Here is a 27,765-nt window from a genome sequence, read left to right on the forward strand (position 1 = left end):
TAATGTTACAAAGACTTTATTATCCAGACATACCAGATACAGAGCATTAGGGGGTACAACAGACTTACAGAACTTGGGAGACTACTGAACTGAAAAGGGTCATCAACCTTTGGCTGCGGCCATCCAAATGTAACCTGCAGTCCTATACTTTTTTTTTTATTCTTCAGCCTCCACAAACTTAGTCTTTACCTATACAACAAGTGCATTTATATTTAAAAAAAAAAAAAATAATAAAAAAAAATGGACCTTTCTTCTAGTTAAACGCAGCCACTGTTAAATGCTACTTGTAAGTATAACATGTTTACCTCAATCAGACCCCTAAGGTCTAGGGCGAGGGGGTCCAGCGTATGATCAGAGCTTACATGGAGGAATGATGAAGCCGGCAATTCATGTTACATCCTTACTTAATATTTTGTAGACATAGTGGGATATCACTGTGTACAGCAATGCTGCGTGTACAAGGCTTGATATTCCCTGCATATATACACAGAGTGTTGTTAGCGTTGATGAGTATAATAAATATTGGTAATTTGCACATCTACTTTAGTCCTCTTGCTATAAACAGTCGTTTTCTGGTGCCAATTCTTCACTTTTCGGTAGAGAAGGCTCGTTTCATCATCGGAGGTGCAGACTTTCCGACATCAAACATCATTTCCAGAGGGGGGTTGTTCAGGCAGCACCAGTCAGGAATACGGCCGGTCTGACTGTAATATTCTTTAGACACTGAGCGGCTGCCGAGGATATCCTGCAGAGCTCCAAATATTGCACCTGGATGGGCGGAAAGATTGGGAGGAATCACTAGATGTAAAGCAGATGTAAAGCAGATGTAAGTGATGTAGCTTTCCAGTGGAGAGGTTATAAGGATGCCCGGCATTGGCAGGTGATTGGTGCCGATGACGTCGCCCCCTGCTGGGTGAGCGGAGTGTAGACTATGATTGTGGTGGGCGCTGCTGCTGAGCTCTGAGGTGTTCATCTGCATTTGTGCAAATATAATATTACACCTAGGGAAACCATGCAGATCCAGCACCGCTCCGGACAGTCATTTTCCATCTCTGCAGCGATGACATGGTGCAGCAACATTGGCTGGGCACAGTGGAATCACCACTGCCAGAAAATCCCATTTAATGGGAATGTAGCCTTAGGAAATGGCTTATTGGCTAACCTCTTTCCAACTAATGATGTAGTAGTCACATATCTGTTACAAAAGCTGATCCCACACCACACCGGGAGAAGACGATTGTGCTATACTGCCAGTATCTGTCTAACAGCAGCAACTGGAGCTCTGATCTCTGCTCTTCAACCATTTACATGCTGTTGTCAATTACTGATCACTGTCAGCACTATTTTGTAATGTAAAGTGCAGACATGGCTGTAATGGTGCTGTTATATTGGTTACATTGATACCTTTGGTGAAAAAAATCCACTTTGTTGTTTTTCTTTAAAATCGCCACTTGAGCTTTTCCGCTAATTAGATTTCAGTGCACAGGGGCCGGACTGTGCACTGGGTCTTCCCCTCCCTGTCTGATTCCCCGGCTAATCCGCCTGCATCCGGTCTGTAAATGACCGGCCACCTCGGTTTGAAACCTCAGCAGTGTCCGGTCATTCACAGACTGGAGGCAGCGGAGGAGCCAGGGAATCACAGACAGGGAAAATAAGACCCAGTGCACAGTCCGGCCCCTGTGCACCAAAATCTAATTAGCCGGAAACTTCATGGTGGTTAAAGAACAAAGCGGATTTCTTCACCAAAATCATCAATGTCATCATTATTACAGTCAAGTCTTTACATTAGAAAATAGTGTTGACAGAATCTCTTTAAATAGCATGATCACTGATGTACATGTAGGCTAGCTCTGATCTACCCCCCTTAAGATGCAATTACCCCCCTTAAGACGCAATCAAGTGTCAACAGCTGTGTATAAAAGGTGTCTTTGTAAACCTGTCTGTGATGATAATGAGACTGCTGAAAGGTTTTCTGTACAGAAGAGGAAGTGTGAACCTAGGCTTTGTGGTCATTGTGAAAACCTCCAAGATTTCTCTCTCTCTGTATTTATTTTTTTCCTTAGTTTTTTTAAATATAAAAAATATATACAGTAAATAAAAAAAAAAAAAAAAAAAAAAAACACACACCTGATGTTAACAATAGATCATTTTCTGAGGACACATTTCCTTTAACTTTTTATTATTTAAATCCCAAAAGAGATTACAAAGATGAAAAAAATAAATAAAATAATAAATAGATATAAAGTGAGGAAATTGAATTTACTTAATTCCTTGAAAACCTAAGCCTGATATTCCTGTAAGTGTGACTGCGGTTGTGCATTACCTCCCAGCCAGGCCACACAGTTTGGCTTTGCAGGTGGATTGTGGACCTTGAAGGTCTTTGTGGCCAGGGCTTCTTTATATTTCGGCTTTTCTACCAAGTATCGGATCTCCGCCATTAGTCTGTGCAGGAATCCCGGCAGCATTGCTGTGCCTCCGATGACCACAATGTTTTCAGACAGTTGTTTCCTGGTATCTATAGGACACTGACACACAGGACAGCAAGAACATAAACATTCTACCAAAATTTGTGACACATCCAAGATATATAAATGAAGTTATTCCGGCACGGAATATTACAGCTAGTAATGAGTGCGCCGCTTCGCAGTACCCTATAAACTGCCTCCTACCTGCCGCCATCCCCGTTGCCTCTTCGGATTAGCTGTTGTGTAATTGTTGCGGTGTGACACTCATGATGTCAAAATGGGACGGACATTTTTTAATCAAGATTTCTAGCAAAGTTATGTAATATTTTAATTTCACATTGGAGCTTATGTTACCTGTTGGAGAGAATCCAGAATTAACGTGGCCACGGACTTCTCTTCGTTGTCCTGCTCGAATAACAGCTCTACAACGGAGTCTCTGTCAACGACAACAGAGCAATATGTGACGATCGCTCAACACTATGGAGGTCGTCATGAAGGTTATTAATCATTAGTGGGATTTATAGTTTAGCATACTTAGGTTGGCCTCACACGTGTCACACATGAACTGTTCTCGCATTGGATAACCCAGCCGGAGCACCAGATCTCTCCTCTTGACCCCTGAGCTAACCGCTTCCTATGAGGCAGGTCAGGAGAGGCAGGATGGTCAAGTCTTCTGATACCAGAGCGGTCCGTGCTTCAATGATGTATGAAGCCAACCTAAAGCGCAGAGTACCAGACCCTGCCATAATCCCCATCTCTGTTTACCAGGAGTCATGCGCTTTTACATCATAATCAAGGAGGTTCAGCTGCTCACTGTAAAGATGGTTATAACAGATGGAATATACTATAACAGACAATGCTACTAGCTGAATAAACAAATTTTGGAAAAATGCAATCCCTCTATGGTCTGCTACATAGGCCTGCGTCCGACCCACAGCCGGGCTCTGGGCTGGAAATCAGAATTTATCTTACAAAGGGTGAATTATGGAAATGTGCAGCAAAACCCACAGGTAACACGAGCACCTTGCAGCAATTTGGGCTATTCCGTATGTGTGCATGTAGATGGTTCCCATACACATCAGATTAAACCTGTGGATTTTGGAGGGTTTGAAGACCATCTTATGTGTATGGTGGCCTCCAGATGATGGTGGAGAACATAGGGATTGGGTAGAAGTTCATAGTCTAATCCTTCTGTTCAGCGTTGAGAATTGATCAGGCAGTTTTTCAGAATCCAGGAAAGCTTGGCCGAGCTGAACATCCCCGTATATGGGGAATTAGAAGAAGAAGCTGACGGCTGAGTTATATTATTTGGTTGCACTGGTGACCACATTTGTAGCCACCAGGAACACAGCTACATTACTGGCTCATCTCATCATCTGTGCATAAAGTCTCACATCTCCATTACATACAGAGCATTATGTTATAAATGTTCTGTGCATGCAATCAAAGCCTCAAACCTGATCTCTCCCTTAACGTGAAGGATCTTCTGCCCATCCAGAGGGTAGTCAACATCAGGAGGAGGTGTGGGGCGCTGGGGAAAAAAAAACAAAAACAAAAAAAAAACAAAGTGTACCACAAACCTGATTGTTATTTGTATGTGTTATAGGTGGAATAAAAGATGGTAGCCTACCTCCGAACCCCCGTCAATGTTAAACCTGGCAGCCTGGATCTGTAGCCCCCGCTGAAGGTCACTCACAAAACAAACACGGACTGCAGAAAAGAGCAAAATTACTTATTCTCAAGAAGAAGTCATCAGAAAATAAAAACAAATAGGTTACGTTTAATGTATTTAACAAAATAAAATATATATTATATACATTATACATACACATACATACACACACATATATACACATACAAACACAGAGGAGGGCACTATTACTATATGAAAACACAGAGGAGGGCACTACACTGTGTGCAGAATTATTAGGCAAATGAGTATTTTGATCACATGATGCTTTTTATACATGTCGTCCTACTCCAAGCTGTATAGGCTGAGAGCCAACTACCAATTAAGTAAATCAGGTGATGTGCATCTCTGTAATGAGGAGGGGTGCGGTGTAATGACAAACCCCCTATATAAAAGGTGTGCTTAATTATTAGGCAACTTCCTTTCCTTTGGCAAAATGGGTCAGAAGAGAGATTTGACGGGCTCTGAAAAGTCCAAAATTGTGAGATGTCTTGCAGAGGGATGCAGCAGTCTTGAAATTGCTAAACTTTTGAAGCGTGATCACCGAACAATCAAGCGTTTCATGGCAAATAGCCAACAGGGTCACAAGAAGCGTGTTGGGCAAAAAAGGCACAAAATAAACTGCCCATAAATTGAGGAAAATCAAGAGTGAAGCTGCCAAGATGCCATTTGCCACCAGTTTGTCCATATTTCAGAGCTGCAATGTTACTGGAGTATCAAAAAGCACAAGGTGTGCCATACTCAGGGACATGGCCAAGGTAAGGAAGGCTAAAAACCACCACCTCTGAACAAGAAACAGAAGATAAAACGTCAAGACTGGGCCAAGAAACATGGCTTCGGCACTGCATCCTCAATGCAGAACAAGTGCTGCCGTGATCGGGGAAGTTTATACTTACCTCCATCATGCAGCACCTCGCTTTCCGGCGGCCGGGTCACTGTCAGGCAGCGTCTGGTTTCACTGTGCTGGAGGTGGGCGGGCCTGAACTAGCTCCGGCTGTCACATGACTGGAGCTCGTGCAAGCTCCGCCCACCTCTTCCTTCCTGTACCTGGCTGGATCCACCGCGCTGCTGTACACCGGACGGAGAAGTGACTCGGGTCTCTATCAAGGCAGGTAAGTATATGGGACCCTGCGGATAAATCCGCTACAATAATTGACATGCTGCAGATTTTTCCGCATGGAAATCCGCACGATTTCCGCTGCGGAAAAATCCGCAGCGTGGGCACAGCATTTCCCAAATGCCATAGAAATGGCTGGGGAGTAGCTGTGCTGTAGATTTTTGGAAAATCCGCGGCTTTTCTGCGAGAAATCCGCGGCAAAATCCGCACATTTTCCGCAGCGTGGGCACATAGCCTAAGACTGATTTTTCAAAGGTTTTATGGACTGATAAAAATGAGAGTGACTCTTGATGGGCCAGAGGCTGGATCAGTAAAGAGCAGAGAGCTCCATTCTGACTCAGACGCCTGCAAGGTGGAGGTTGGTACTGGTATAGGCTGGTATCAAAGATGAACTTGTGGGACCTTTTCGGGTTGAGGATGGAGTGAAGCTCAACTCCCAGACCTACTGCCAGTTTCTGGAAGACAACTTCTTCAAGCAGTGGTACAGGAAGAAGTCGATATCGTTCAAGAAAAACACGATTTTCGTGCAGGACAATGCTCCATCACATGCATCCAACTACTCCACAGCGTGGCTGGCCAGTAAAGGTCTAAAACATGAAAAAATAATGACATGGCCCCCTTGTTTACCTGATCTGAACCCCATAGAGAACCTATGATCCCTCATAAAATGTAAGATCTACAGGGAGGGAAAACAGTACACCTCTCGGAACAGTGTCTGGAGGCTGTTGGTCGTAAACAGATCAAGCAATGACAGAATCTATGGATGGTCAGCTGCTGAGTGTCATCATAAAGGTGGCTATATTGGTCACTCATTTTTTGGGGTTTGGTTTTGCATGTCAGAAATGTTTATTTCTAAATTTTGTGCAGTTATATTGGTTTACCTGGTGAAAAGAACCAAGTGAGATAGAGAGGTGTATATATACACACACACACACACAAGTGAGGGAATATATTTGGCTTTTATTAAGTTGCCTAATAATTCTGCACAGTAATAGTTACCTGCACAAACAGATAGATAGATAGATAGATAGATAGCCAAATCTATTTTATATATATATATATATATATATATATATATATATATATATATATATATATATATATATATATATATATATATATATATATATACACACACACACACACACACACACACACACACACACACACACACACACACACACACACACACACACACACACACACACACACACACACACAGTGCCTACAAGTAGTATTCAACCCCCTGCAGATTTAGCAGGTTTGATAAGATGCAAATAAGTTAGAGCCTGCAAACTTCAAACAAGAGCAGGATTTAACAGATGTATAAATCTTACAAACCAACAAGTTATGTTGCTCAGTTAAATTTTAATAAATTTTCAACATAAAAGTGTGGGTCAATTATTATTCAACCCCTAGGTTTAATATTTTGTGGAATAACCCTTGTTTGCAATTACAGCTAATAATCGTCTTTTATAAGACCTGATCAGGCCAGCACAGGTCTCTGGAGTTATCTTGGCCCACTCCTCCATGCAGATCTTCTCCAAGTTATCTAGGTTCTTTGGGTGTCTCATGTGGACTTTAATCTTGAGCTCCTTCCACAAGTTTTCAATTGGGTTAAGGTCAGGAGACTGACTAGGCCACTGCAACACCTTGATTTTTCCCACTTGAACCAGGCCTTGGTTTTCTTGGCTGTGTGCTTTGGGTCGTTGTCTTGTTGGAAGATGAAATGACGACCCATATTAAGATCCTTGATGGAGGAGCGGAGGTTCTTGGCCAAAATCTCCAGGTAGGCCGTGCTATCCATCTTCCCATGGATGCGGACCAGATGGCCAGGCCCCTTGGCTGAGAAACAGCCCCACAGCATGATGCTGCCACCACCATGCTTGACTGTAGGGATGGTATTCTTGGGGTCGTATGCAGTGCCATCCAGTCTCCAAACGTCACGTGTGTGGTTGGCACCAAAGATCTCGATCTTGGTCTCATCAGACCAGAGAACCTTGAACCAGTCTGTCTCAGAGTCCTCCAAGTGATCATGAGCAAACTGTAGACTAGCCTTGACATGACGCTTTGAAAGTAAAGGTACCTTACGGGCTCGTCTGGAACGGAGACCATTGCGGTGGAGTACGTTACTTATGGTATTGACTGAAACCAATGTCCCCACTGCCATGAGATCTTCCCGGAGCTCCTTCCTTGTTGTCCTTGGGTTAGCCTTGACTATTCGGACAAGCCTGGCCTCGGCACGGGTGGAAACTTTCAAAGGCTGTCCAGGCCGTGGAAGGCTAACAGTAGTTCCATAAGCCTTCCACTTCCGGATGATGCTCCCAACAATGGAGACAGGTAGGCCCAACTCCTTGGAAAGGGTGTTGTACCCCTTGCCAGCCTTGTGACCCTCCACGATCCTGTCTCTGATGGCCTTGGAATGCTCCTTTGTCTTTCCCATATTGACCAAGTATGAGTGCTGTTCACAAGTTTGGGGAGGGTCTTAATTAGTCAGAAAAGGCTGGAAAAAGAGATAATTAATCCAAACATGTGAAGCTCATTGTTCTTGGTGCCTGAAATACTTCTTAATACTTTAGGGGAACCAAACAGAATTCTGGTGGATTGAGGGGTTGAATAAAAAAATGACCCTCTGAATAAACTTTTCATAAATTTAAAAATTAAAAAAAAAAAAAAAAAAAAAAAAAAATGAAATAACATTCTTTTTTGCTGCAGTGCATTTCACACTTCCAGGCTGATCTACAGTCCAAATGTCACAATGCCGAGTTAAACACACACTATACATTTTTTTTTTTCCCCCAGCGGGTGAAATATGTATTGAGCAAGTCACCAATTTTCTAAGAATATATATTTCTAAAGGTGCTATTGTCATGAATTTCTCACCAGATGTTGGTAACAACCCATCCAATCTACACAAACAGAAATCAAACCATAGAGGTCTATAGTGATTTGTTATTATGAGATCTGACACAAGGGAAAGTATTGAACACGCTTACTGAACACAAGACACCGCAGCTGCTCATGTCTATGGAGGACACTTGCGACTCCGCAGCAAACAATTGACATGCTGCGGCTTGGAAATTGGCACCGCAGGTCAGTGTTTGCTGCGGGTAAAACAAGCACAGAGGATGGGATTTCTAGAAATTCATCAACTGTGCTTGTACTGTACAACGCAGTATTTTGAACACAGCTGAAGCACGGTGCATCCAAAATGCTGAGAACAATGATCGGGGGCACGTACTCTAAGAGTGGGAAAGTCTTTAGACCAACCGATCGATAATTAGATGGTCTTATCCATTTAGGGCCCTTTGTTCCTTGGCATAATGCCGATAGTACACGTCCCCTTACCTTTAATATCTTCCACTACGTCTTCTGTTACACCGCCTACAAACGGACAGAAAAAAAAAAAAGAAGGGAATTTTGTTTACTTACCGTAAATTCCTTTTCTTCTAGCTCCAATTGGGAGACCCAGACAGTGGGTGTATAGCTACTGCCCTCTGGAGGCCGCACAAAGAACTACACTTAAAAGTGTAAGGCCCCTCCCCTTCTGGCTATACACCCTCCCGTAGGAGTACGGATTCCTCAGTTTTAGTACCAAAGCAAGAAGGAGGAAAGCCAATAACAGTTTCAAAAACAAATTCAATCCGATAACAAGATCGGAGAACTTAAGAAACAACATGAACAACATGTGCACCCGAAAAACGAAACCCTAAGAACAAATAGGGCGGGTGCTGGGTCTCCCAATTGGAGCTAGAAGAAAAGGAATTTACGGTAAGTAAACAAAATTCCCTTCTTCTTTTTCGCTCCTAATTGGGAGACCCAGACAGTGGGACGTCCAAAAGCAGTCCCTGGGTGGGTAAAAAGATACCACATGAACGGGCTGTCAAACAGCCTCTTCCTACAGGTGGGCCACCGCCGCCTGAAGGACCTGTCTACCTAGGCTGGCATCTGCCGAAGCGTAGGTATGCACTTGATAGTGTTTGGTAAACGTGTGCAGACTCGACCAGGTAGCCGCCTGGCACACTTGCTGAGCCGTAGCCTGGTGTCGCAATGCCCAGGACGCACCCACGGCTCTGGTAGAATGGGCCTTCAGTCCAGATGGAATCGGAAGCCCAGCAGAACGGTATGTGTGAAGAATTGGTTCCTTGATCCACCGCGCCAGGGTGGATTTGGAAGCTTGCGATCCCTTATGCTGACCAGCTACTAGGACAAAGAGCGCATCAGAACGGCGTAGAGCCGCTGTGCGAGAAATGTAAATCCTGAGTGCTCTCACCAGGTCCAACAGATGTAAACCCTTTTCAAATTGGTGAACTGGATGCGGACACAAAGATGGTAAAGTGATATCCTGATTGAGATGAAAGGAAGAAACCACCTTGGGAGAAAACTCTGGAATTGGACGCAGTACTACCTTGTCTTGGTGAAACACCAGGAAGGGAGATTTGCAAGATAACGCCGCTAGCTCGGACACTCTTCGAAGAGACGTGACCGCCACGAGAAAAACTACCTTTTGTGAAAGCCGAGAAAGGGGAACCTCTTTCAAAGGCTCGAAAGGCGGCTTCTGGAGAGCAATGAGAACCCTGTTCAGATCCCAGGGTTCCAATGGCCGTCTGTAAGGAGGAACGATATGACAAACTCCTTGTAGGAAAGTGCGTACTTTAGAAAGCTGTGCCAAGCGCTTCTGAAAGAATACGGATAGCGCGGAGACTTGACCCTTAAGAGAGCTAAGCGACAAGCCTTTTTCCAACCCAGACTGCAGGAAGGAAAGAAAAGTTGGCAATGCAAATGGCCAGGGAGAAAACCCTTGAGCCACGCACCACGCTAAGAATATCTTCCACGTTCTGTGATAGATCTTAGCTGAGGATGGTTTTCTAGCCTGTCTCATCGTGGCAACAACTGCATGAGATAAACCTGAGGCCGCTAGGATCCAGGACTCAATGGCCACACAGTCAGGTTCAGGGCCGCAGAATTCAGATGGAAAAACGGCCCTTGAGACAGTAAATCTGGACGGTCTGGTAGTGTCCACGGTTGGCCTACCGTGAGATGCCACAGATCCGGGTACCACGACCTTCTTGGCCAATCTGGAGCGACGAGTATGGCTCGATGGCAGTCGGACCTGATTTTCCGGAGAACTCTGGGTAACAATGCTAGAGGTGGGAACACATAGGGGAGTCGGAATTGCGACCAATCCTGAACCAAGGCGTCCGCCGCCAGTGCTCGGTGATCGTGAGACCGTGCCATGAAAACTGGGACTTTGTTGTTGTGTCGTGACGCCATCAGATCGACGTCCGGCGTCCCCCAGCGGCAACAGATCTGCTGAAACACGTCCGGGTGAAGGGACCATTCTCCTGCGTCCATGCCCTGGCGACTGAGAAAGTCTGCTTCCCAGTTTTCCACGCCTGGGATGTGAACTGCGGATATGGTGGACGCTCTGCTTTCCACCCACGTCAAAATCCGTTGGACTTCTTGAAAGGCTTGGCGACTGCGTGTTCCCCCTTGGTGGTTGATGTACGCCACCGCCGTGGAATTGTCCGACTGAATCCGAATCTGTTTGCCTTCCAGCCATTGTTGGAAGGCTCGCAGGGCAAGATAAATTGCTCTGATTTCCAGAACATTGATCTGCAGGGTGGACTCCTCCAGAGTCCACATCCCCTGAGCCCTGTGGTGGAGATACACCGCTCCCCACCCTGATAGGCTCGCATCCGTCGTGACCACTGCCCAGGACGGGGGAAGGAACGACTTTCCCTGTGACAATAAGGTGGGGAGAAGCCCCCAACGCAGAGAGTCCTTGGCAGTCTGAGAGAGGGAGACAGTCCTGTCGAGGGACGTCGATTTCCCGTCCCATTGGCGTAGAATGTCCCATTGTAGAGGGCGCAGATGAAACTGCGCGAACGGGACTGCTTCTATTGCTGCTACCATCTTTCCTAGGAAATGCATGAGGCGCCTCAGTGAGTGCGACTGGCTCTGAAGGAGAGATTGCACCCCTGTCTGCAGAGAGCACTGCTTGTCCAGTGGAAGCTTCACTATCGCTGAGAGAGTATGAAACTCCATGCCAAGATAAGTCAGAGATTGGGTCGGGGTTAGATGAGACTTTGGAAAGTTGATAATCCACCCGAAACTCTGGAGAGTGTCTAGTGCCACCTTCAGACTGTGTTGGCATGCCTCTTGAGAGGGTGCCTTTATAAGCAGGTCGTCTAGATACGGGATGACCGAGTGACCCTGCGAGTGCAGGACAGCTACTACTGCTGCCATGACCTTGGTGAAGACCCGGGGGGCTGTTGCCAGACCGAAAGGTAACGCTACGAACTGCAGGTGTTCGTCGTGTATGACGAAGCGTAGGAAACGCTGATGCTCTGGTGCGATCGGCACGTGGAGATACGCATCCTTGATATCTATTGATGCTAGAAAATCTCCTTGAGACATTGAGGCTATGACGGAGCGTAGGGATTCCATCCGGAACCTCCTGACTTTTACGTGTCTGTTGAGCAACTTTAGATCCAGGACGGGTCGATACGATCCGTCCTTTTTTGGGACCACAAACAGATTGGAGTAAAAACCGTGACCTTGTTCCTGAAGAGGGACGGAGGTCACTACTCCTTCCGCTTTTAGAGCGGCCACCGCCTGCAACAGAGCATCGGCTCGGTCTGGTGGGGGAGAAGTTCTGAAGAAACGAGTTGGCGGACGAGAACTGAACTCTATCCTGTACCCGTGAGACAGAATATCCCTCACCCAACGGTCTTTGACGTGTGACAGCCAGATGTCGCCAAAGTGGGAAAGCCTCCCACCGACCGCGGGTGTGGGAATCGGAGACCTCCAGTCAGGAGGACGCCGTTTTGGCAATGGTTCCTCCGGCTGCCCTTTTTGGGCGTGACTGAGACTTCCAAGAATCTGAGCGTCTCTGGTCCTTTTGAGTCTTTTTTGACGAGGCGAATTGGGACCTGCCCGGTCCTCGAAAGGACCGATAACCAGACTGACCCTTCCTCTGTTGGGGTCTGTTTTGTCTGTGTTGCGGCAAGGATGAGTCCTTACCCTTGGAGTGTTTGATGATTTCATCCAAACGCTCTCCAAACAATCGGTCACGAGAAAAAGGCAAATTGGTTAAGCACTTCTTGGAATGAGAATCTGCTTTCCAATGTCTCAACCACAGGGCCCTACGCAAAACAACGGAGTTGGCTGACGCCACTGCCGTGCGGCTTGTAGCGTCAAGAACAGCATTAATCGCGTACGACGCGAATGCCGCCATTTGCGAGGTCAATGGTGCTACCTGCGGGGCAAATGCACGTGTGACGGAGTCAACTCGCGCAAGCCCGGCTGAGATAGCTTGGAGTGCCCATACGGCTGCAAAAGAAGGCGCTAATGACGCTCCAATCGCTTCATAGATGGATTTCAGCCAGAGCTCCATCTGCCTGTCAGTGGCATCTTTAAGTGCCGCTCCATCTTCAACTGCAACCAAGGATCTAGCTGCAAGCCTGGAAATTGGAGGATCCACTTTTGGACACTGGGTCCAACCCTTGACCACCTCAGGGGGAAAAGGATAGCGTGTATCTTTAAGCCGTTTAGGAAAACGCCTTTCAGGATAGGCGTGAGGTTTCTGGATTGCGTCTCTAAAGTCAGCGTGGTCCAGAAAAGTGCTTAAAGTACGCTTAGGGTATCTGAAATGGATTCTCTCGTACTGTGAAGCTGACTCCTCCACAAGAGGAGCTGGTGGGGAAATATTTAACATCTTATTGATGTTAAATATAAGATCATTAACTATGGCGTCCCCATCTGGTGTATCTAGATTGAGAGCGGTTCCAGGATCAGAAGCCTGATCAGTTACGTCCGCCTCATCACCCATAGAGTCATCTCGCTGGGATCCTGACCATTGAGATGAATGTGAAGGCCCGTCATAGCGAGCCCGCTTAGGCTGCCCGGGGCCATCGTCCGAGTCAGAGTCTTCACCCTGAGGTGTATATGCCCGTCCCGGAGCTTGGAGCTGAGGAGGACCAGGGGGCAATGATTGCACAGTGTCCGTGGCCTGAAGTACAGGCCTAGCTCGCAATGTGTCAAGAATTTGTGACATAGTGAGAGACATTCTGTCAGCAAAAGCTGCAAACTCAGTGCCTGTCACCTGGACAGCATTCACAGGTGGTACACCCTGGGTTACGTCCAGCAGAGGCCCCGGCTGTGCAAGCGCCGCAGGGGTCGAGCACTGCACACAATGGGGGTCCGTGGAGCCTGCCGGTAGAAAAGTCCCACATGCGGTGCAGGAAGCATATAATGTCCGTGCTTTGGCACCCTTGCGTTTAGCGGACGACATGCTGCTGGCTCTCTGCAATGTGAGAGAGTCTATAGCCAAAGGGCGACCAGCGCTATATAATATCAAGTATTTGTAACAACAAAATACTAAGAATGCTACTGGCACTAGAGGGGTGAGCCCTGAGGGCTGCTTACCGCCCGCTGAATAGCGGGTAAGAGGCTGCAGAGTCCTTGTCTGGGTCTCCCCGGCTCCCCTCTGCAGCTCAGCGTGTCAGCTAGGAATGGCTGCCGGCTTCTGTGGAGAGGGGCGGTCCGTGGGAGTTCCCAAACAAAAGTGCGGGAAACAGCGTCCCCTCTGTGCCGATTGTGAGGGCTGGAGTATGTAAAAACGACTCCAGCCCTCAGCGCTGATGCCCTGGCCAGCGTCCCGCCCCTCTGCTGACTGGCAGGTCTGGGGGCGGGAACGAACGGGAGCAGGCCGCAAAAGCCGGGGACTCGAGTTATCAGCGCGGCCGCCGTAAAAGCGCGGGCCGCGCTGAAGTCCCCGGCGCACCACAAGTGCCAGCCGCGCCGCAGTCCCAGCGGCCGGCATGACCGATTTCTATATGTGGCAAGCGTCCCGCCCCTCTCCTGACTGGCAGGTCCGGGGGCGGGAACGGACGGAAGCAGGCCGCAAAAGCCGGGGACTGGAGTTATCAGCGCGGCCGCCGTAAAAGCGCGGGCCGCGCTGAAGTCCCCGGCGCACCACAAGTGCCAGCCGCGCCGCAGTCCCAGCGGCCGGCGCGACCTATTCCTGGAAGTGTGCCTGCTTCAGCTAAGCTGAATGAGGCCATGGCACAAGCGCCGTAGCGCTGATGTCCCCCGGCGCACTACAACACCCAGCATGCTGCGGTGTGAGCGCCTGCACGGGGACACAGAGTACCTTGAGGATGCAGGGCCATGTCCCTGATGTACTCCGCTCCATCCAGCATCTTCTCCAGGGGCTGTAGATGGAGCCCGGTCTCAGTGCCTGGAGACCAGTAAATCCCACTTCACCCAGAGCCCTGTAAAAAGGGATGGGGAAGGAATCAGCATGTGGGCTCCTGCCGCCGTACCCGCAATGGGTACCTCAACCTTACAAACACCTCCGACATACAGTGGGGTGAGAAGGGAGCATGCTGGGGACACTATATGTGTCCTCTTTTCTTCCATCCGACATAGTCAGCAGCTGCTGCTGACTAAAAACAATGGAGCTATGCGTGCGTGTCTGACCTCCTTGCGCACAAAGCTAAAACTGAGGAATCCGTACTCCTACGGGAGGGTGTATAGCCAGAAGGGGAGGGGCCTTACACTTTTAAGTGTAGTTCTTTGTGCGGCCTCCAGAGGGCAGTAGCTATACACCCACTGTCTGGGTCTCCCAATTAGGAGCGAAAAAGAAAAATAGAATCCATGATACGTTTGGTCTGACGTGCATTACACATACTGGTATATGGCAGGTAGGACTTACTCATGACAGACGGCAGGCTCTGTTCCTTGGCGGTCCCGGTGTCGGCGGTGCACTGCTCCAATAACTGAGACTCTAGCTCTCTGTACAGAGAAGAAGGAACATATCGTACAACTGCATACATTTTTTCAGGACCCATCAAATTGTGCATCTGTTCTATTCTAAGGACTAAGACAGATCTGTGAAAGCTGCCACTCGCCCCAACAAGCCGACAGGTATCTGTAGATGGGACGTCACTGGCCCCGCCCTCCAGATGTGGAGGTGAGCGGAGCCAGATTACCCCTTTAGGGTGCAGTAGCAGGTGATGATGTAATCTGGTATGTTATGTGGTTAAGGCCCCGTTACACGCAGCGATATCGCTAGCGATCTCGTTAATGATGTGACACGCCCAGATCGTTGTTACAATTTGCCGAGATCGCACATAGGTAATTTTGTAGCGGTCACACGTACCCATCTCACCAACAACGCTACGTCGTTCAGCGAGATATTGTTTGACCAAGGCGGTCGTGTGGATGTTGTTCGTGGTTGGCAGGGTATCAAACGTAGCAATATGTCTGTTCCAAATGACGAACAAAAGTTAGAAACTGAACGACGTGTCAACGATCAACGATTTTCACACTATTTGCGATCGTTTGGAGTCATACGTAAAGACGTCGCTAACGGAAGTGCGTCACGAAAACTGACCCCGACGACATATCGTCAGATAAATCGTAGCGTGTACCAGTGCCTTTACAGTACTTTATTGGTAATGTCTAATCCATCTAATCCTAAGAGTCTAGATATGTATTATTATTATGCCATTTATTCCATGGCGCTTTACATGTAAAAGGGGCATACATAATAGGGACAAGTACAATAATCATAAACAATACAAGGCACAGACTGGTACAAGAGGATAAATGTCCCTGGCCGCAAGGGCTGACAGTCTACAGGGGATAGGTGAGGATACAGTAGGTGAGGGTAGAGCTGGTCGTGCGGTGCTATATCAGACTGAGGGTTATGGCAGGTTGTAGGCTTGTTGGAAGAAGTGGGTCTTCAGGTTCCTCTTTTCACGGTATCCGAGAGTCTGATAATGTTGTGGCAGAGCATTCCAGAGTATGGGGGAGGCACGGGAGAAATCTTGGATGAGATGGTGGGAAGAGGAGAGAAGAGGGGAGTAGAGAAGGAGATCTTGTGAGGATATGTATGGTCCCCTCTCTAGGGTAGGGAGTGATGGAGGCCACTTAGAGACATGTGTGGGCTACAGTATATGACTGAATCTAAACACTTAAGAAAACCTAAATGCAAACACCAAAAAATAAGGCTTTGCCCCAACACAGAAACTCAATACTTACCTGTGAATTGCTTTTCCACCCAAGGGAAGAGCTCCCCAGCAGCTCAGAATTGGAATACCCTCGTATATCTAACATCTGCTAAGGAAGAATCTGCTGAAAACTGCTCACAGCTATTGCACATGCAGCCTGAATCCTGGCAGCAATTGGAAAATTAAAGGGGTATTCCAGAAAACAAGTGAAAGTTGTTAGGTTGGTTTGGAGTCCTATTAATCACCATAGATTTATACTGGAGAGGAGGGGTGCCACTGAAACCAATCACTCATCTCCTAAAATTAACTGACGTGGAGGAATCATGTATAGAATTACTGACAGCAGAGGATACAGGCAGAACAAGCGTCTCTCGATATCCACAGTCCAATACGATCCCAGAGTTGATACCAAGCGTCATCAGAGACATCAGATGTCCGGGAGCAAACAGCACAGACGGAACCTGCAAAACAGAAGAGGCTGGATATACAGAAACGTTTCCTCCATTTTCTGTCACCAGATGTCACAAAAAAATCTATACATGATCAATTAGATCTCTTAGACCTGATGAGACTGGTGTAGTTACCATGAAAGTCAAATTCAGTATAACTACTGTATAAGCGTTTTATGAGTAGAGCTTTGGAGTCGGAGAGCTCATGAGTCCAAGTATAATCAGTCTATGCCCTCCCAGCCTCACTGACAGCTGCAGCTTGTACTGCGGCAGGGAGGGGGGGACACTGAGGATATGTCTATCAGGCTAGATCAAGTTAAACTTTTACAGAGGATGTTACAGACACCATGACACAGATTTACAATGTACATACAGCATGAAGAGTCCATGGTTAAATTTAAAAATAAATATAATATATATATTAAAAAAAAATATATTTTTGGAGGCGGGAAGGGGCGGGTAGCTGGCACTGCAACTCAGCCTTCTTCACACTGAACAAAGCCTCTAAAGTCACATATTCCCTATGTGTAAATGGCCACAAGATACTGGAAAAAGGTGAAATGATAGCGGTGATCACAATGAAAGCTTGTGATGGGAGCAGGAAAGCAAATTGCATTTATTCAGAATTTGCCCCATAGGTTGCAGGTCTCGGTACAGCCAGCAAGACAGGCGGACGCTTCTACCTCAAAGTACTTGAAAAGAACCCGTGTCAGAGTCTCCCTGAAGTGAGAAGGGGAAAGCACGGATTCGATCAAGACAACGCGGCGGTCACGAGGATTCACCAGCAAGTGCCTGAAAAAAAAACAAAAATGGAGGTTTATTAAAGAAATACTTAGCGGATGCACAGTAAAATCAGAAGTGCTGAGCCGAGCCGGTGCTCAGCCGTGTGATCCCCACATCTAGGTGGAATAGATCATAATGCACATTATTAATGACAAACAGGAAATCCACGGAGGACATCGGAAAGTGGAGCCACAGCCAAGAAACACTGGTGATACGTAATAATGCAGAGTGCGATCCATCATCTGCCTCTACCTGTGCGGGCAGATGTCAGCGGAGGAAGCCATTTATTCACTTTATGACTCTCTAAGTGCAGCAATGTCTCTGCCTCAGTACAGACAATAACTCTGATAATAAATAAGAGCAGGTAGACACAGAAGCTTTATCTAATGTGTATGGGGCTCTCTCTTCCAAAGGAGGGAGAAAAAAAAAAAAAAAAGATTGGACGTGTTTGTTTTCAGCATGTCCAATCCTTTGTTATGATACACAAGTTTTGTTTTCTTCACATCATTCTTGGCACAATTGGGCAGAGATTATAATCAATTTCACAATCAACCATCTCCGTTTTTTATGCAATAAGTTGAGAAACAACTTCCATTTGTTGCTCACCCGATGTTTACCCCTGGGTTAGACCCAAATGCCTTTCAATGGTGGAAACTTAAAGGGGTAACTACCCTGAAACACCTAGGCAAGATTTTATACAGAAACATAACCCCCCATTGGGAGAAATGTGTATCAATCAGGTTCTACATTTTGCACCAAGACAACCCCTACCAGCAGACATGCCTCATGGCCCACTGCATTTGAACAAATGTGCCTATCTGACCTATTCGAGGGATTATCTCACTACTATACTCCATATTGAATCTTCCACCAGATGGCGAGAAATTAAGGTATATGGAGCAATGGGAAAGTGATCTCACATTCACCATGTTCATTGACACATGGAATAGATGCGGCGATGTTTTATCTAAAAGTAGTAATCAGCCATCACTCACTGAGACATCGTTAAAAGGCCTACATACAGCTTATTATGTCCCGGTGAAATATATCCTAATGTCACGGATAGATGTTTCAGGGGGTGCAACGCCCCAGGAGACATGAAGTGTATTTGGTGGATGTGCCCTTTGGTAAAAACATATTGGCAGGAGGTTAAATCCCTCATCAGGGATGTTTTAGGGGAGTCTATCCGGCTTGATCCAGCAGTACTACTATATGGAGACAGACCATCCGGACTTACTAATAAAACCTTTTACTAAATGTTCTCACTAAGGCTTCACTAATTCACATAGCTGCGCAAAGGAAAACATCAATTCTTTTTTTTAGCTTTACTCAAAAGAAGATTAGATAATGATTTATGAACGCATTGAAGCCACTAGGACCGACACCTTAGGGTATCGTCTCACTAAACGACGTACCAGCGATTCCAACCATGATATGACCTGGTCAGGATCGCTGGTGCGTCGATACATGGTCGCTGGTGAGCTGTCAATCAGGCAGATCTCACCAGCGACTCGTGTAACGATGCTGCGCTTGGTAACCAGGGTAAATATCGGGTAACTAAGTAAAGCGCTTTGCTTGGTTACCCGATATTTACCCTGGTTACCAGCGTACACCGTTTAGCGCTGGATCCCTGCACAAGTAGCCAGGGTACACATCGGGTTACTAAGCAAAGCGCTTTGGTTAGTTACCAGATATTTACCCTGGCTACATGTGCAGGGAGCCACTGCTTAGCGGCATACGCTGGTAACCAGGGTAAATATTGGGTAACCAAGCAAAGCGCTTTGGTTAGTTACCCGATGTTTACCCTGGTTACCAGCGTACGCTGCTTACACAGAGTCGGTGCTCGTTGGTCTCCCGCTGTCAAACACGCTGATGTGCGCTGCACAGCGGGAGACCAACGAGCAAAAAAATGAACCAGAACAGTGTGTAACGATCAGCGATTTCACAGCAGGGGCCAGGTTGCTGCTTAGTGTCACACACAGCGAGATCGCTGATGAGGTCACTGGTAAGTCACAAAACCTGTGACTCAGCAGCGATCTCGCTATGTGAGAAGTACCCCTTAGTGTTATTTTATGCTGTTTGGACTCGCTGGATAGACTCCCATCCCGACCCCTACTGAGCCGCTCTCTAAGGCCTAAGACACACGGCATGAAAATTGGAGCGAGTGGAATGCGATAAAACATCACATTCCACTCGGACCAATATTACTCTATGGGGCTGCTCCCATGAGCAATTATTTTCTCAGCCCTAATCGGACAGAGAAAACAATCACAGCATGCTGTGGGTGCAATGCAATCCTTTTTTTCTTTCGCACCCATTAAAATCTATGGGGTGAGGAGAAAACAAAAAAAAAAAAAACCCTCGCACTGCACTCACAGTACACCAGTGTAATGCGAGTGCAGGGTGAGAATGGCAATAGCCGGCAACGGAGAGAGGGAGATAAATCCCTCATGCGAGTGTGAGTGTCATGCGAGGATCACAGTAGTCCCCCGTGTGGCCCCGGCCTTAATGTGGATAGGGATAGAGATAGAGATATGATGGGCTGTTAATTGTTAACTCTAAATTGTGCCTCCTATTTAAACCTGGTTATTAATAAGACATTCTGTAATTATATGCATGGAATATCCTCTATTGAATATGTCATATAACTTGCTTCAGCTTATGATGTTAAATAGTGTACAAATATCCCAATTACCAGCCTGTCCTTCCAAGATAAGGATCCTACCCTTCCCTTTCCCTTTTTCATTTGTACTTATTTGAATATAAACTTGAATACTTGTGACCCCCTGTGATGGGAAATCATTCTGTTGTGAATATTTTATCTGGTTAAAAAAATTCAATAAAACATTTTGGAAACTAAAATCACCGAAACCAGTTCTACAGCAACTTACCTAAAATATAGCATGTGAATGAAGTCTATCAGATAGGAATACAGCTCCTCCGTGTTTATATGATACTGCACAACTTTTATTGGCTGTGAAGACAAAAAAAAAAAAAAAAAGATGAAAATTGCCACTAGAAGGAAAATATTCCCCCAAACATAACTTTTCGTTTTTGTCTATTTTTTTTTTTACACGAAACAATTTTTAGGGCCCCTATGAACCTTATCTGATGGGAAATGTAATTGTTTGACATCTTTTTGCCTTTATTCTGCCCATAAAGTAATATACTGTAGTCTGCGATAGTGTAATATGAAATCCAGTGCAGTCTTCATTGCAGATCTACTCACTGAAATTTCGGACCCAAGATAGAAAAAACTATAGCTGGCATGGGTAGAAGGATTCCACCAGCATAAATAGGAAGGGAGCAGATGTGATAGGTCTCCCCACAACATGTGATTAAAGAAGCAAGCAGACTAGCAGAGATTAACACTTGCTAGCCTGCCTATGAATCAGCACACAGCAGGTCAACACTTGAGTCTGCCTGTGTTGATCCCAGACACAATAGAAACCATCGGGCAGAGAGTTAGAATCTGCAATGTGAACAGAGCCCAATGCTGCCATGACAGTCGGTGAAGTTTGTGCCAAACTCCATGTGACAGCTGCTCACAGCAGTGCGAGTAACATGAGGCCTAATGTTGTTTCAAAAGACGGCTCTCAGGACACCTTGAAAAAAATGACTATCACTGGTTCCATGACCAAATCATGTAACGTTGGGCTGCCAGTGTGCCTGGAATGAAGACTGGAGGGGTTCAGCTCCCATACTTTATGGCACACCTTAAGATCAGTAGGACCGGTGTGATGTTCCTTCTTGAAGGCCTCTTAATTGACCTGACGTCACCGCTCACATAGACAGTCATAGTACACATCAAGACAGTAATGCAGGTTTAGTCTCTTTCGCGATGTTCCCACTTTTGTATTTGACGAAATTATAGCTGGATATTGGTCTGGAGAACACGAGGGCAATGCCATGATGTCCCCCCTACTATCTTCCCATCTATCCTCTTGTGTTGGGGTGGCAATTTTCAAAAAAACAAGTTTATGAACCTGTAATAGATTATGAAAAAGAATTACCTTGGAGACGCCCGGCTTTCTTATTTCACTACGGATAATGCATCTTGGCCCAGATTCTCCGGCAAATCCACATCTATAAACAGAGTAGTTACAACTTTTAGTGGCCACATCCATTTCTGTGCGATGTCCATGTACAATGTAAATACATGGAGCCAGATATCAGGCTGCGGAGAGACCGTGCTATAGGTGGCCGCCCTGGATGCAGACACGGAGCTCGCCTTTGCCTAGGTCCACATCACGTTCTTGGCATTAAAGTTTATGTTTTTAAAAACTATTCTGCTGAGAAATGGCACAGTTTGGTATAAACAAAAAAAAAACCCACACACCTATCTGGGTCCAGCCACTGCTCACAGCTTCTCACAATAGCTGCAGTGCTGTTGATGTGATATCAGCACTGCAGCCAATCAGTGAGCTCTGCGGGGGACGCTCCATCTACACAAGAACAGCTGCTGAGCTCACTGATTGGCTGCAGTGCTGTCGATGTGATATCAGCACTGCAGCCAATAAAACACCAGGAGCAGCAACGGAGACTCAGCGCTGGACCCAGGTAGGGGGGAGTACAGGACAGGTTCTTTTTTGATAAAACTATGCCTGGGTAATTTTAAAAGGGAGAACACCTTTAAAAGTTATCAACTATGCTTTGTAGAGGTGGTAAGAAGTAGTGATGAGCGAGCACTAAAATGCTCATATGCTCGAATCTCATAACCAGCAGCTCGGATGGGTGTAACTCAAGTACCCGAGTATACTGGATGGCAATGGGGAACACAAGCATTTTTCCAGGAAATCTTTTGTAAAAATGGTCAAGTTCCCCATTGAATTCCATGACACTCAGGTACTCGAGTGGCAGTCTTCCAAACATCCAACTGCGCGTTACGAGTACTGAGCACCCGAGCATGGTAGTGCCCGCTCATCACTAGTTACCAGTACTGAGCACCTGAGCATGGTAGTGCCCGCTCATCACTAGTTACCAGTACTAAGCACCCGAGCATGGTAGTGCCCGCTCATCACTAGTTACGAGTACTGAGCACCTGAGCATGATAGTGCCCGCTCATCACTAGTTACGAGTACTGAGCACCTGAGCATGGTAGTGTCTGCTCATCACTAGTTACGAGTACTGAGCACCCAAGCATGGTAGTGCTCGCTCATCTCTAGTTACCAGTACTAAGCACCCGAGCATGGTAGTGCTCGCTCATCACTAGTTACCAGTACTAAGCACCCGAGCATGGTAGTGCCCGCTCATCACTAGTTACCAGCAGGGTGGATAAAAATCTTGATTTTTTTAAAAAAATCAAAAAAATCAGATTTTTTTGATTTAAATCAGATTTTTTTGATTTAAATCATTTGATTTAAATCAGATTTTTTAATCAAGTTGTACACAAGCAAAACTTTGTCTTTTTGCAAATCTAATTGTTTTACACAAATAAAAATATTAAAACAGTTGATTATGAAACCTAATAATTTTTATTTGCACTATTAAACACTCAGAATTGAACTACAGAGAGTAAGTACTTTTTAACAATAGCCTATCTCTAACGTTTGAAGTAAGCAAACATCTTCAGTGAATACATCAGTCCTTTAGGGGTGCTTCACACACAGCGAGCTCACTGCCGAGATCGCTGCTGAGTCACGCTTTTTGTGACGCAGCAGTGACCTCATTAGCGATCTCGCTGTGTGTGACACTGGATCTGGCCCCTGCTGCGAGATCGCTGCTCGTTACACACAGCCCTGGTTCGTTTTCTTCAAAGGCGCTCTCCCGCTGTGACACACAGATCGCTGTGTGTGACAGCGAGAGAGCGACAAATGAAGCGAGCAGGAGCCGGCGTCTGACAGCTGAGGTAAGCTGTAACCAAGATAAACATCGGGTAACCAAGGTGGTTACCCAATATTTACCTTAGTTACCAGCCTCTGCAGCTCTCACGCTGCCTGTGCTGCCGGCTCCGGCTCTCTGCACATGTAGCTGCATTACACATCGGGTTAATTAACCCGATGTGTACAGCAGCTAGGAGAGCAAGGAGCCAGCGCTAAGCAGTGTGCGCGGCTCCCTGCTCTCTGCACATGTAGCTGCATTACACATCGGGTTAATTAACCCGATGTGTACTGTAGCTAGGAGAGCAAGGAGCCAGCGCTCAGTGTGCGCGGCTCCCTGCTCCCTGCACACACAGCTAAGCGGTGTGCGCTGGTAACTAATGTAAACATCGGGTAACCATACCCGATGTTTACCTTAGTTACCAGTCTCCGCAGCTTCCAGACGGCGGCTCCGTGCAAGCGCAGCGTCGCTTGCACGTCGCTGCTGGCTGGGGGCTGTTCACTGGTCGCTGGTGAGATCTGCCTGTTTGACAGCTCACCAGCGACCATGTAGCGATGCAGCAGCGATCCTGACCAGGTCAGATCGCTGGTCGGATCGCTGCTGCATTGCTAAGTGTGAAGGTACCCTTAAGCCTACTGTTTATTTAGGACTTTTAATAGGAAAACCAGTTGTCCTGCTTTAGCAGTTCCTAAGCGGTTTCGGACTGTTGTGTGCACAAAACCAAATGAAGAAAACAATCTCTCTACTCCTGCGGATGAAGCCGATGCAGTCAGTAGCTGAGTAGCTAGATTTATTATCTTTGCTGGAAGAACAAGTGATTGCGACTTCCACCAGTCCAGTGGTTTTAGTTCATTAACGACGTTATCTGCAAACATGTATTTTTGAAATGGTGCAGATTCACACTTCAATTTCAGCACAGTTGCCACAATGTCATGGTTAGTATTGGCGAGCCACTCCATTGCAGAGTTGATTTCTGCCATATAGTAAAACAAAAAAGATTTTTACTTACTTTGGGGTCCCCCCTCACCCTGGCGTTAGATCGTTGCCCCTAGTTTCGTCCGTGTAACTATGGGCGCACATGCACACTGCTCTCACGTCTCATTTTAATCGTGATTTATATTAAAAAAAACCTTTTGATTTAAATCAGTGATTTAAATCATGATTAAAATCATGATTTAAATCGATCCGATTTAAATAGAAAAAAATCTTTTGATTTAAATCGTGATTTAAATCATGATTTAAATCGGCGTGATTTAAATCAATCCACCCTGGTTACCAGTACTAAGCACCCGAGCATGGTAGTGCCCGCTCATCACTAGTTACAAGTACAGAGCACCCGAGCATGGTAGTGCTCGCTCATCACTAGTTACGATTACCGAGCACCTGAGCATGGTAGTGCATGCTCATCACTAGTTACCAGTACTAAGCACCCGAGCATGGTAGTGCATGCTCATCACTAGTTACCAGTACTAAGCACCCGAGCATGGTAGTGCTCGCTCCTCACTAGTTACCAGTACTAAGCACCCGAGCATGGTAGTGCCCGCTCATCACTAGTTACCAGTACTAAGCACCCGAGCATGGTAGTGCTCGCTCATCACTAGTTACCAGTACTGAGCACCTGAGCATGGTAGTGCCCGCTCATCACTAGTTACCAGTACTAAGCACCCGAGCATGGTAGTCATAAGCGGGCACTAGTTACCAGTACCGAGCATGGTAGTGCCCGCTCATCACTAGCTACCAACTCATTAGAATAGAGCTTGTGCGCTACTGTTCTCTTCATTCTCTATAGGACTGCTGGAAAAAGTCGAACGCCGTTTGCAGTGATTCCATGGAGAATTAATAGAGCAGCGACGCACTGTATAATAATGAGGCAGTTCACAGCCCTGTTCTCTGGGTTGGTGGAAGTCCCAGTGGTTAATCTTACTAATGAGCTACTAGTTATCACCTATACTTTAGATAGGTGGTGACTTTTCCTTACAGCAATACATCATTCAGGACATTCGCTGTGTAGGAGCAGGGAGTTGGGGTTATGCAGGTTCTGCCATCCGGCTATGCAGCTGAAGATGTACTGTCAGCAGACATTGGCTTTAGCTTATATACAAAATTCCTGATGATTGGTTCCCTTCAAGTGAGAACAGAGGATTTCTAATGAGAGGTAAATTCCAAAAAGTTGATTGGTTTTATCCATTTAACAAATGAGAAAACCAATGTAAAATGTATAGGAGCAAAATAAAAGCTCACATTAACCCCTTCACGAGATATGACGTATATACACATCAGAGGTCGTGTCCCTGCCTTTGATGCTTGCTCACACGCCGAGCCTGCATCTTTCCCCGCACATGACTGATGATCTGATCAATCTTTATGTGCGTCTAACAGCTGCGGTGAATAGTAGATCCACCCACGACTAACAGAAATTTGTGCTAGAATAGAAATGATATTGAGGCTGAAGAGCTATGGTAGATCTGGAGCATCCGTCACTCCAGCTCTATGGCTACTTTCACACTTGCATTGAACGGTATCTGTTGCATTGCGCTGTGTGACTGATGCAACGGATGTGTTGCATATAGTGGCACAACGGATGCTGCAAAACAACGCAATCCGTTTTGGTTTTTTTGTTACAGTTTTACCGTCGGAAGACTATTGTGAACGATCAGGCGATCGCTACCAGTAGCCGGCCGATCAGCTAATCGTTCGGTCGCCGACAATGTGTGCGGGGGGCGGACGTCAGTGTCGTGGGGACTGCATTGCTGGAAGGAGAGAGAAGAGGAGAGAAGAGAAGAGAAGAGAAGGTAACCAGGGTTCCTTGGTTACCTGATGTGTACCCTGGTTACGGGTGCAGGGAGCCAGAGAGAGCATGTGCAGTGAAATCCAAAGGATTCCGCAGCTCAAAAAAACATTACATGCTGCGTTCCTTCCGCCCGACGCAGCATCAAAATAACGACGCTGCGTCGTCCGGCGGTTGCAACGCTGACACTTGCGTTACAGTGCGTCATCCATACAAGTCTATGGAGAATAGCGCAGTGCGTTAACAGACTGCGCTATTCTCCATAGTGACGGACTGCGCTGAACGCAAGTGTGAAAGTAGCCTATTCCTCCTCCTTTACCTAAAGTCACAGCACAGAAGCAGGAGGGCGGCACATAACAAATTTAAGGGGGAGGGGTAAAATCTACTGACAAGTTTCCTTTAAGAAGAAAACCCCTGTAAATATAAAGCAGAAGTCAAAGCCCAGAAAGGTGTCAGTGAGGAGGAGTCACAGAACAGCTGGGCGCTACTGTCTGTACGAGGAGCTCCGGCTCTATGGTGCTCCGGTCCTCCGGCAGATGGCGGCAGCACGTCCGAGGCACTTACTTAGTGAACGCCTCCCCCAGCTCGATCACCACCGCGGTCTTCTCTCCGCTGCTGCCCAGACCCTCGTACAGCGGCATCTTCCGCCACAGCCCGGAGCCGCCTCAGCTCACAGCTGCGCACTGACACCTGGGGGCGGGGCCGTGCGAGGACCGGGGGCTTCCACCAGAACCAGGCTGTCCACGGCACTGCCTGCACCAAATAGCGGCTGTAACAAATGCACAGCGCAGTCTCCATCGTACTGGAGGAGCGGAGTCAATATATAGTGGTGACTGCCGATACACAGACATTATCGATCCATCACCTATATAATATCCATCCAATCATCTCTCAATCCACCAATGTAATATCCATCCAATCATATCGCTGGCATCTCTCTTCCATCTATTTATCACCTATAGAATATTTATCCCTCTATAGATCAACCTAATTATATTTCCATCTAATGTCCATTCATTCATCTATTGATCCATCATGATATAAATCTATCAGCCATTTCCCCCCTATGTAATACTCCTCTATGTAATATCCGTCCATCTGATATCTCTCATTATCTGTGTCCATCCCTTATTATCTCCATCGGAGAGGAACACACCCCATTATTTTAGTCACTTCTGGGATTTTCATCCATCTCTGAAGCTGTAGATTGTCTGAACTTCAGTGAAAAACAGATCATTGTGATGACACTCTGATGTAGTCTGTTCACATTGTGTTATTGCGGATTTCCATACACTATAAAGCACCGCTCCAGTGGTTTGCTCTGTCCCCTGCCCCAGTCTTATACTCACCCTCCGCCATCTTCATCTTCGATCCCCGTTGCTTCGGGTTGTTCTCCTGTGATTTGTGATTCATGGAGCAGCTGGGGGTCAAAACGCAATACACGTCTATGTGAGCCTCATTAAAGCCTTGTTCTGGCTCTCATAGACTTGTATTGAGAGCTTGTGACTTGTGGCCAATCAGAAGTTACGGCACAAAAAGGCGCCGCGGACCGGAGCGGTATTGGTATAAGGCCTGTTTCACACGTCAGTGATTCTGGTACGTTTGTGCTTTTTTTTAAACGTACCAGAATCA

The 27,765-nt window shown here is 46.5% G+C and overlaps 1 protein-coding gene across 1 annotated transcript; it reads right to left on the bottom strand.

The window, feature by feature from the left end:
- ACTR10 (actin related protein 10) lies at positions 1-26,837 on the bottom strand. Its single transcript, XM_075331156.1, has 13 exons — positions 26,698-26,837; positions 21,539-21,611; positions 20,417-20,499; positions 17,426-17,534; positions 16,647-16,754; positions 16,325-16,392; positions 14,994-15,073; positions 8,621-8,656; positions 4,096-4,175; positions 3,923-3,996; positions 2,820-2,901; positions 2,324-2,525; positions 1-768 (listed from the first exon to the last, which is right to left on the bottom strand). Exons 1-13 carry the CDS (start codon positions 26,772-26,774, stop codon positions 587-589), a joined length of 1,254 nt encoding a protein of 417 aa, XP_075187271.1. The 5' UTR covers positions 26,775-26,837; the 3' UTR covers positions 1-586.
- Positions 26,838-27,765: the final 928 nt, after the last annotated feature.

This window comes from Anomaloglossus baeobatrachus, chromosome 12 (genome assembly GCF_048569485.1).
Source record: "Anomaloglossus baeobatrachus isolate aAnoBae1 chromosome 12, aAnoBae1.hap1, whole genome shotgun sequence".
Taxonomy (NCBI): domain Eukaryota; kingdom Metazoa; phylum Chordata; class Amphibia; order Anura; family Aromobatidae; genus Anomaloglossus; species Anomaloglossus baeobatrachus.

What these genes read in the sequence shown, in the direction of transcription:
- ACTR10 (XM_075331156.1), bottom strand. Translation starts at nt 26,774, where the DNA reads ATGCCGCTGTACGAGGGTCTGGGCAGCAGCGGAGAGAAGACCGCGGTG. An exon ending in CTGGGGGAGGCGTTCACTAA is followed by an intron (nt 21,612 to 26,697) that starts GTAAGTGCCTCG and finishes CTCTGTTTATAG; the next exon opens with ATGTGGATTTGCCGGAGAAT. An exon ending in GAGCCTGCCGTCTGTCATGA is followed by an intron (nt 8,657 to 14,993) that starts GTAAGTCCTACC and finishes GTCCGTTTGTAG; the next exon opens with GCGGTGTAACAGAAGACGTA.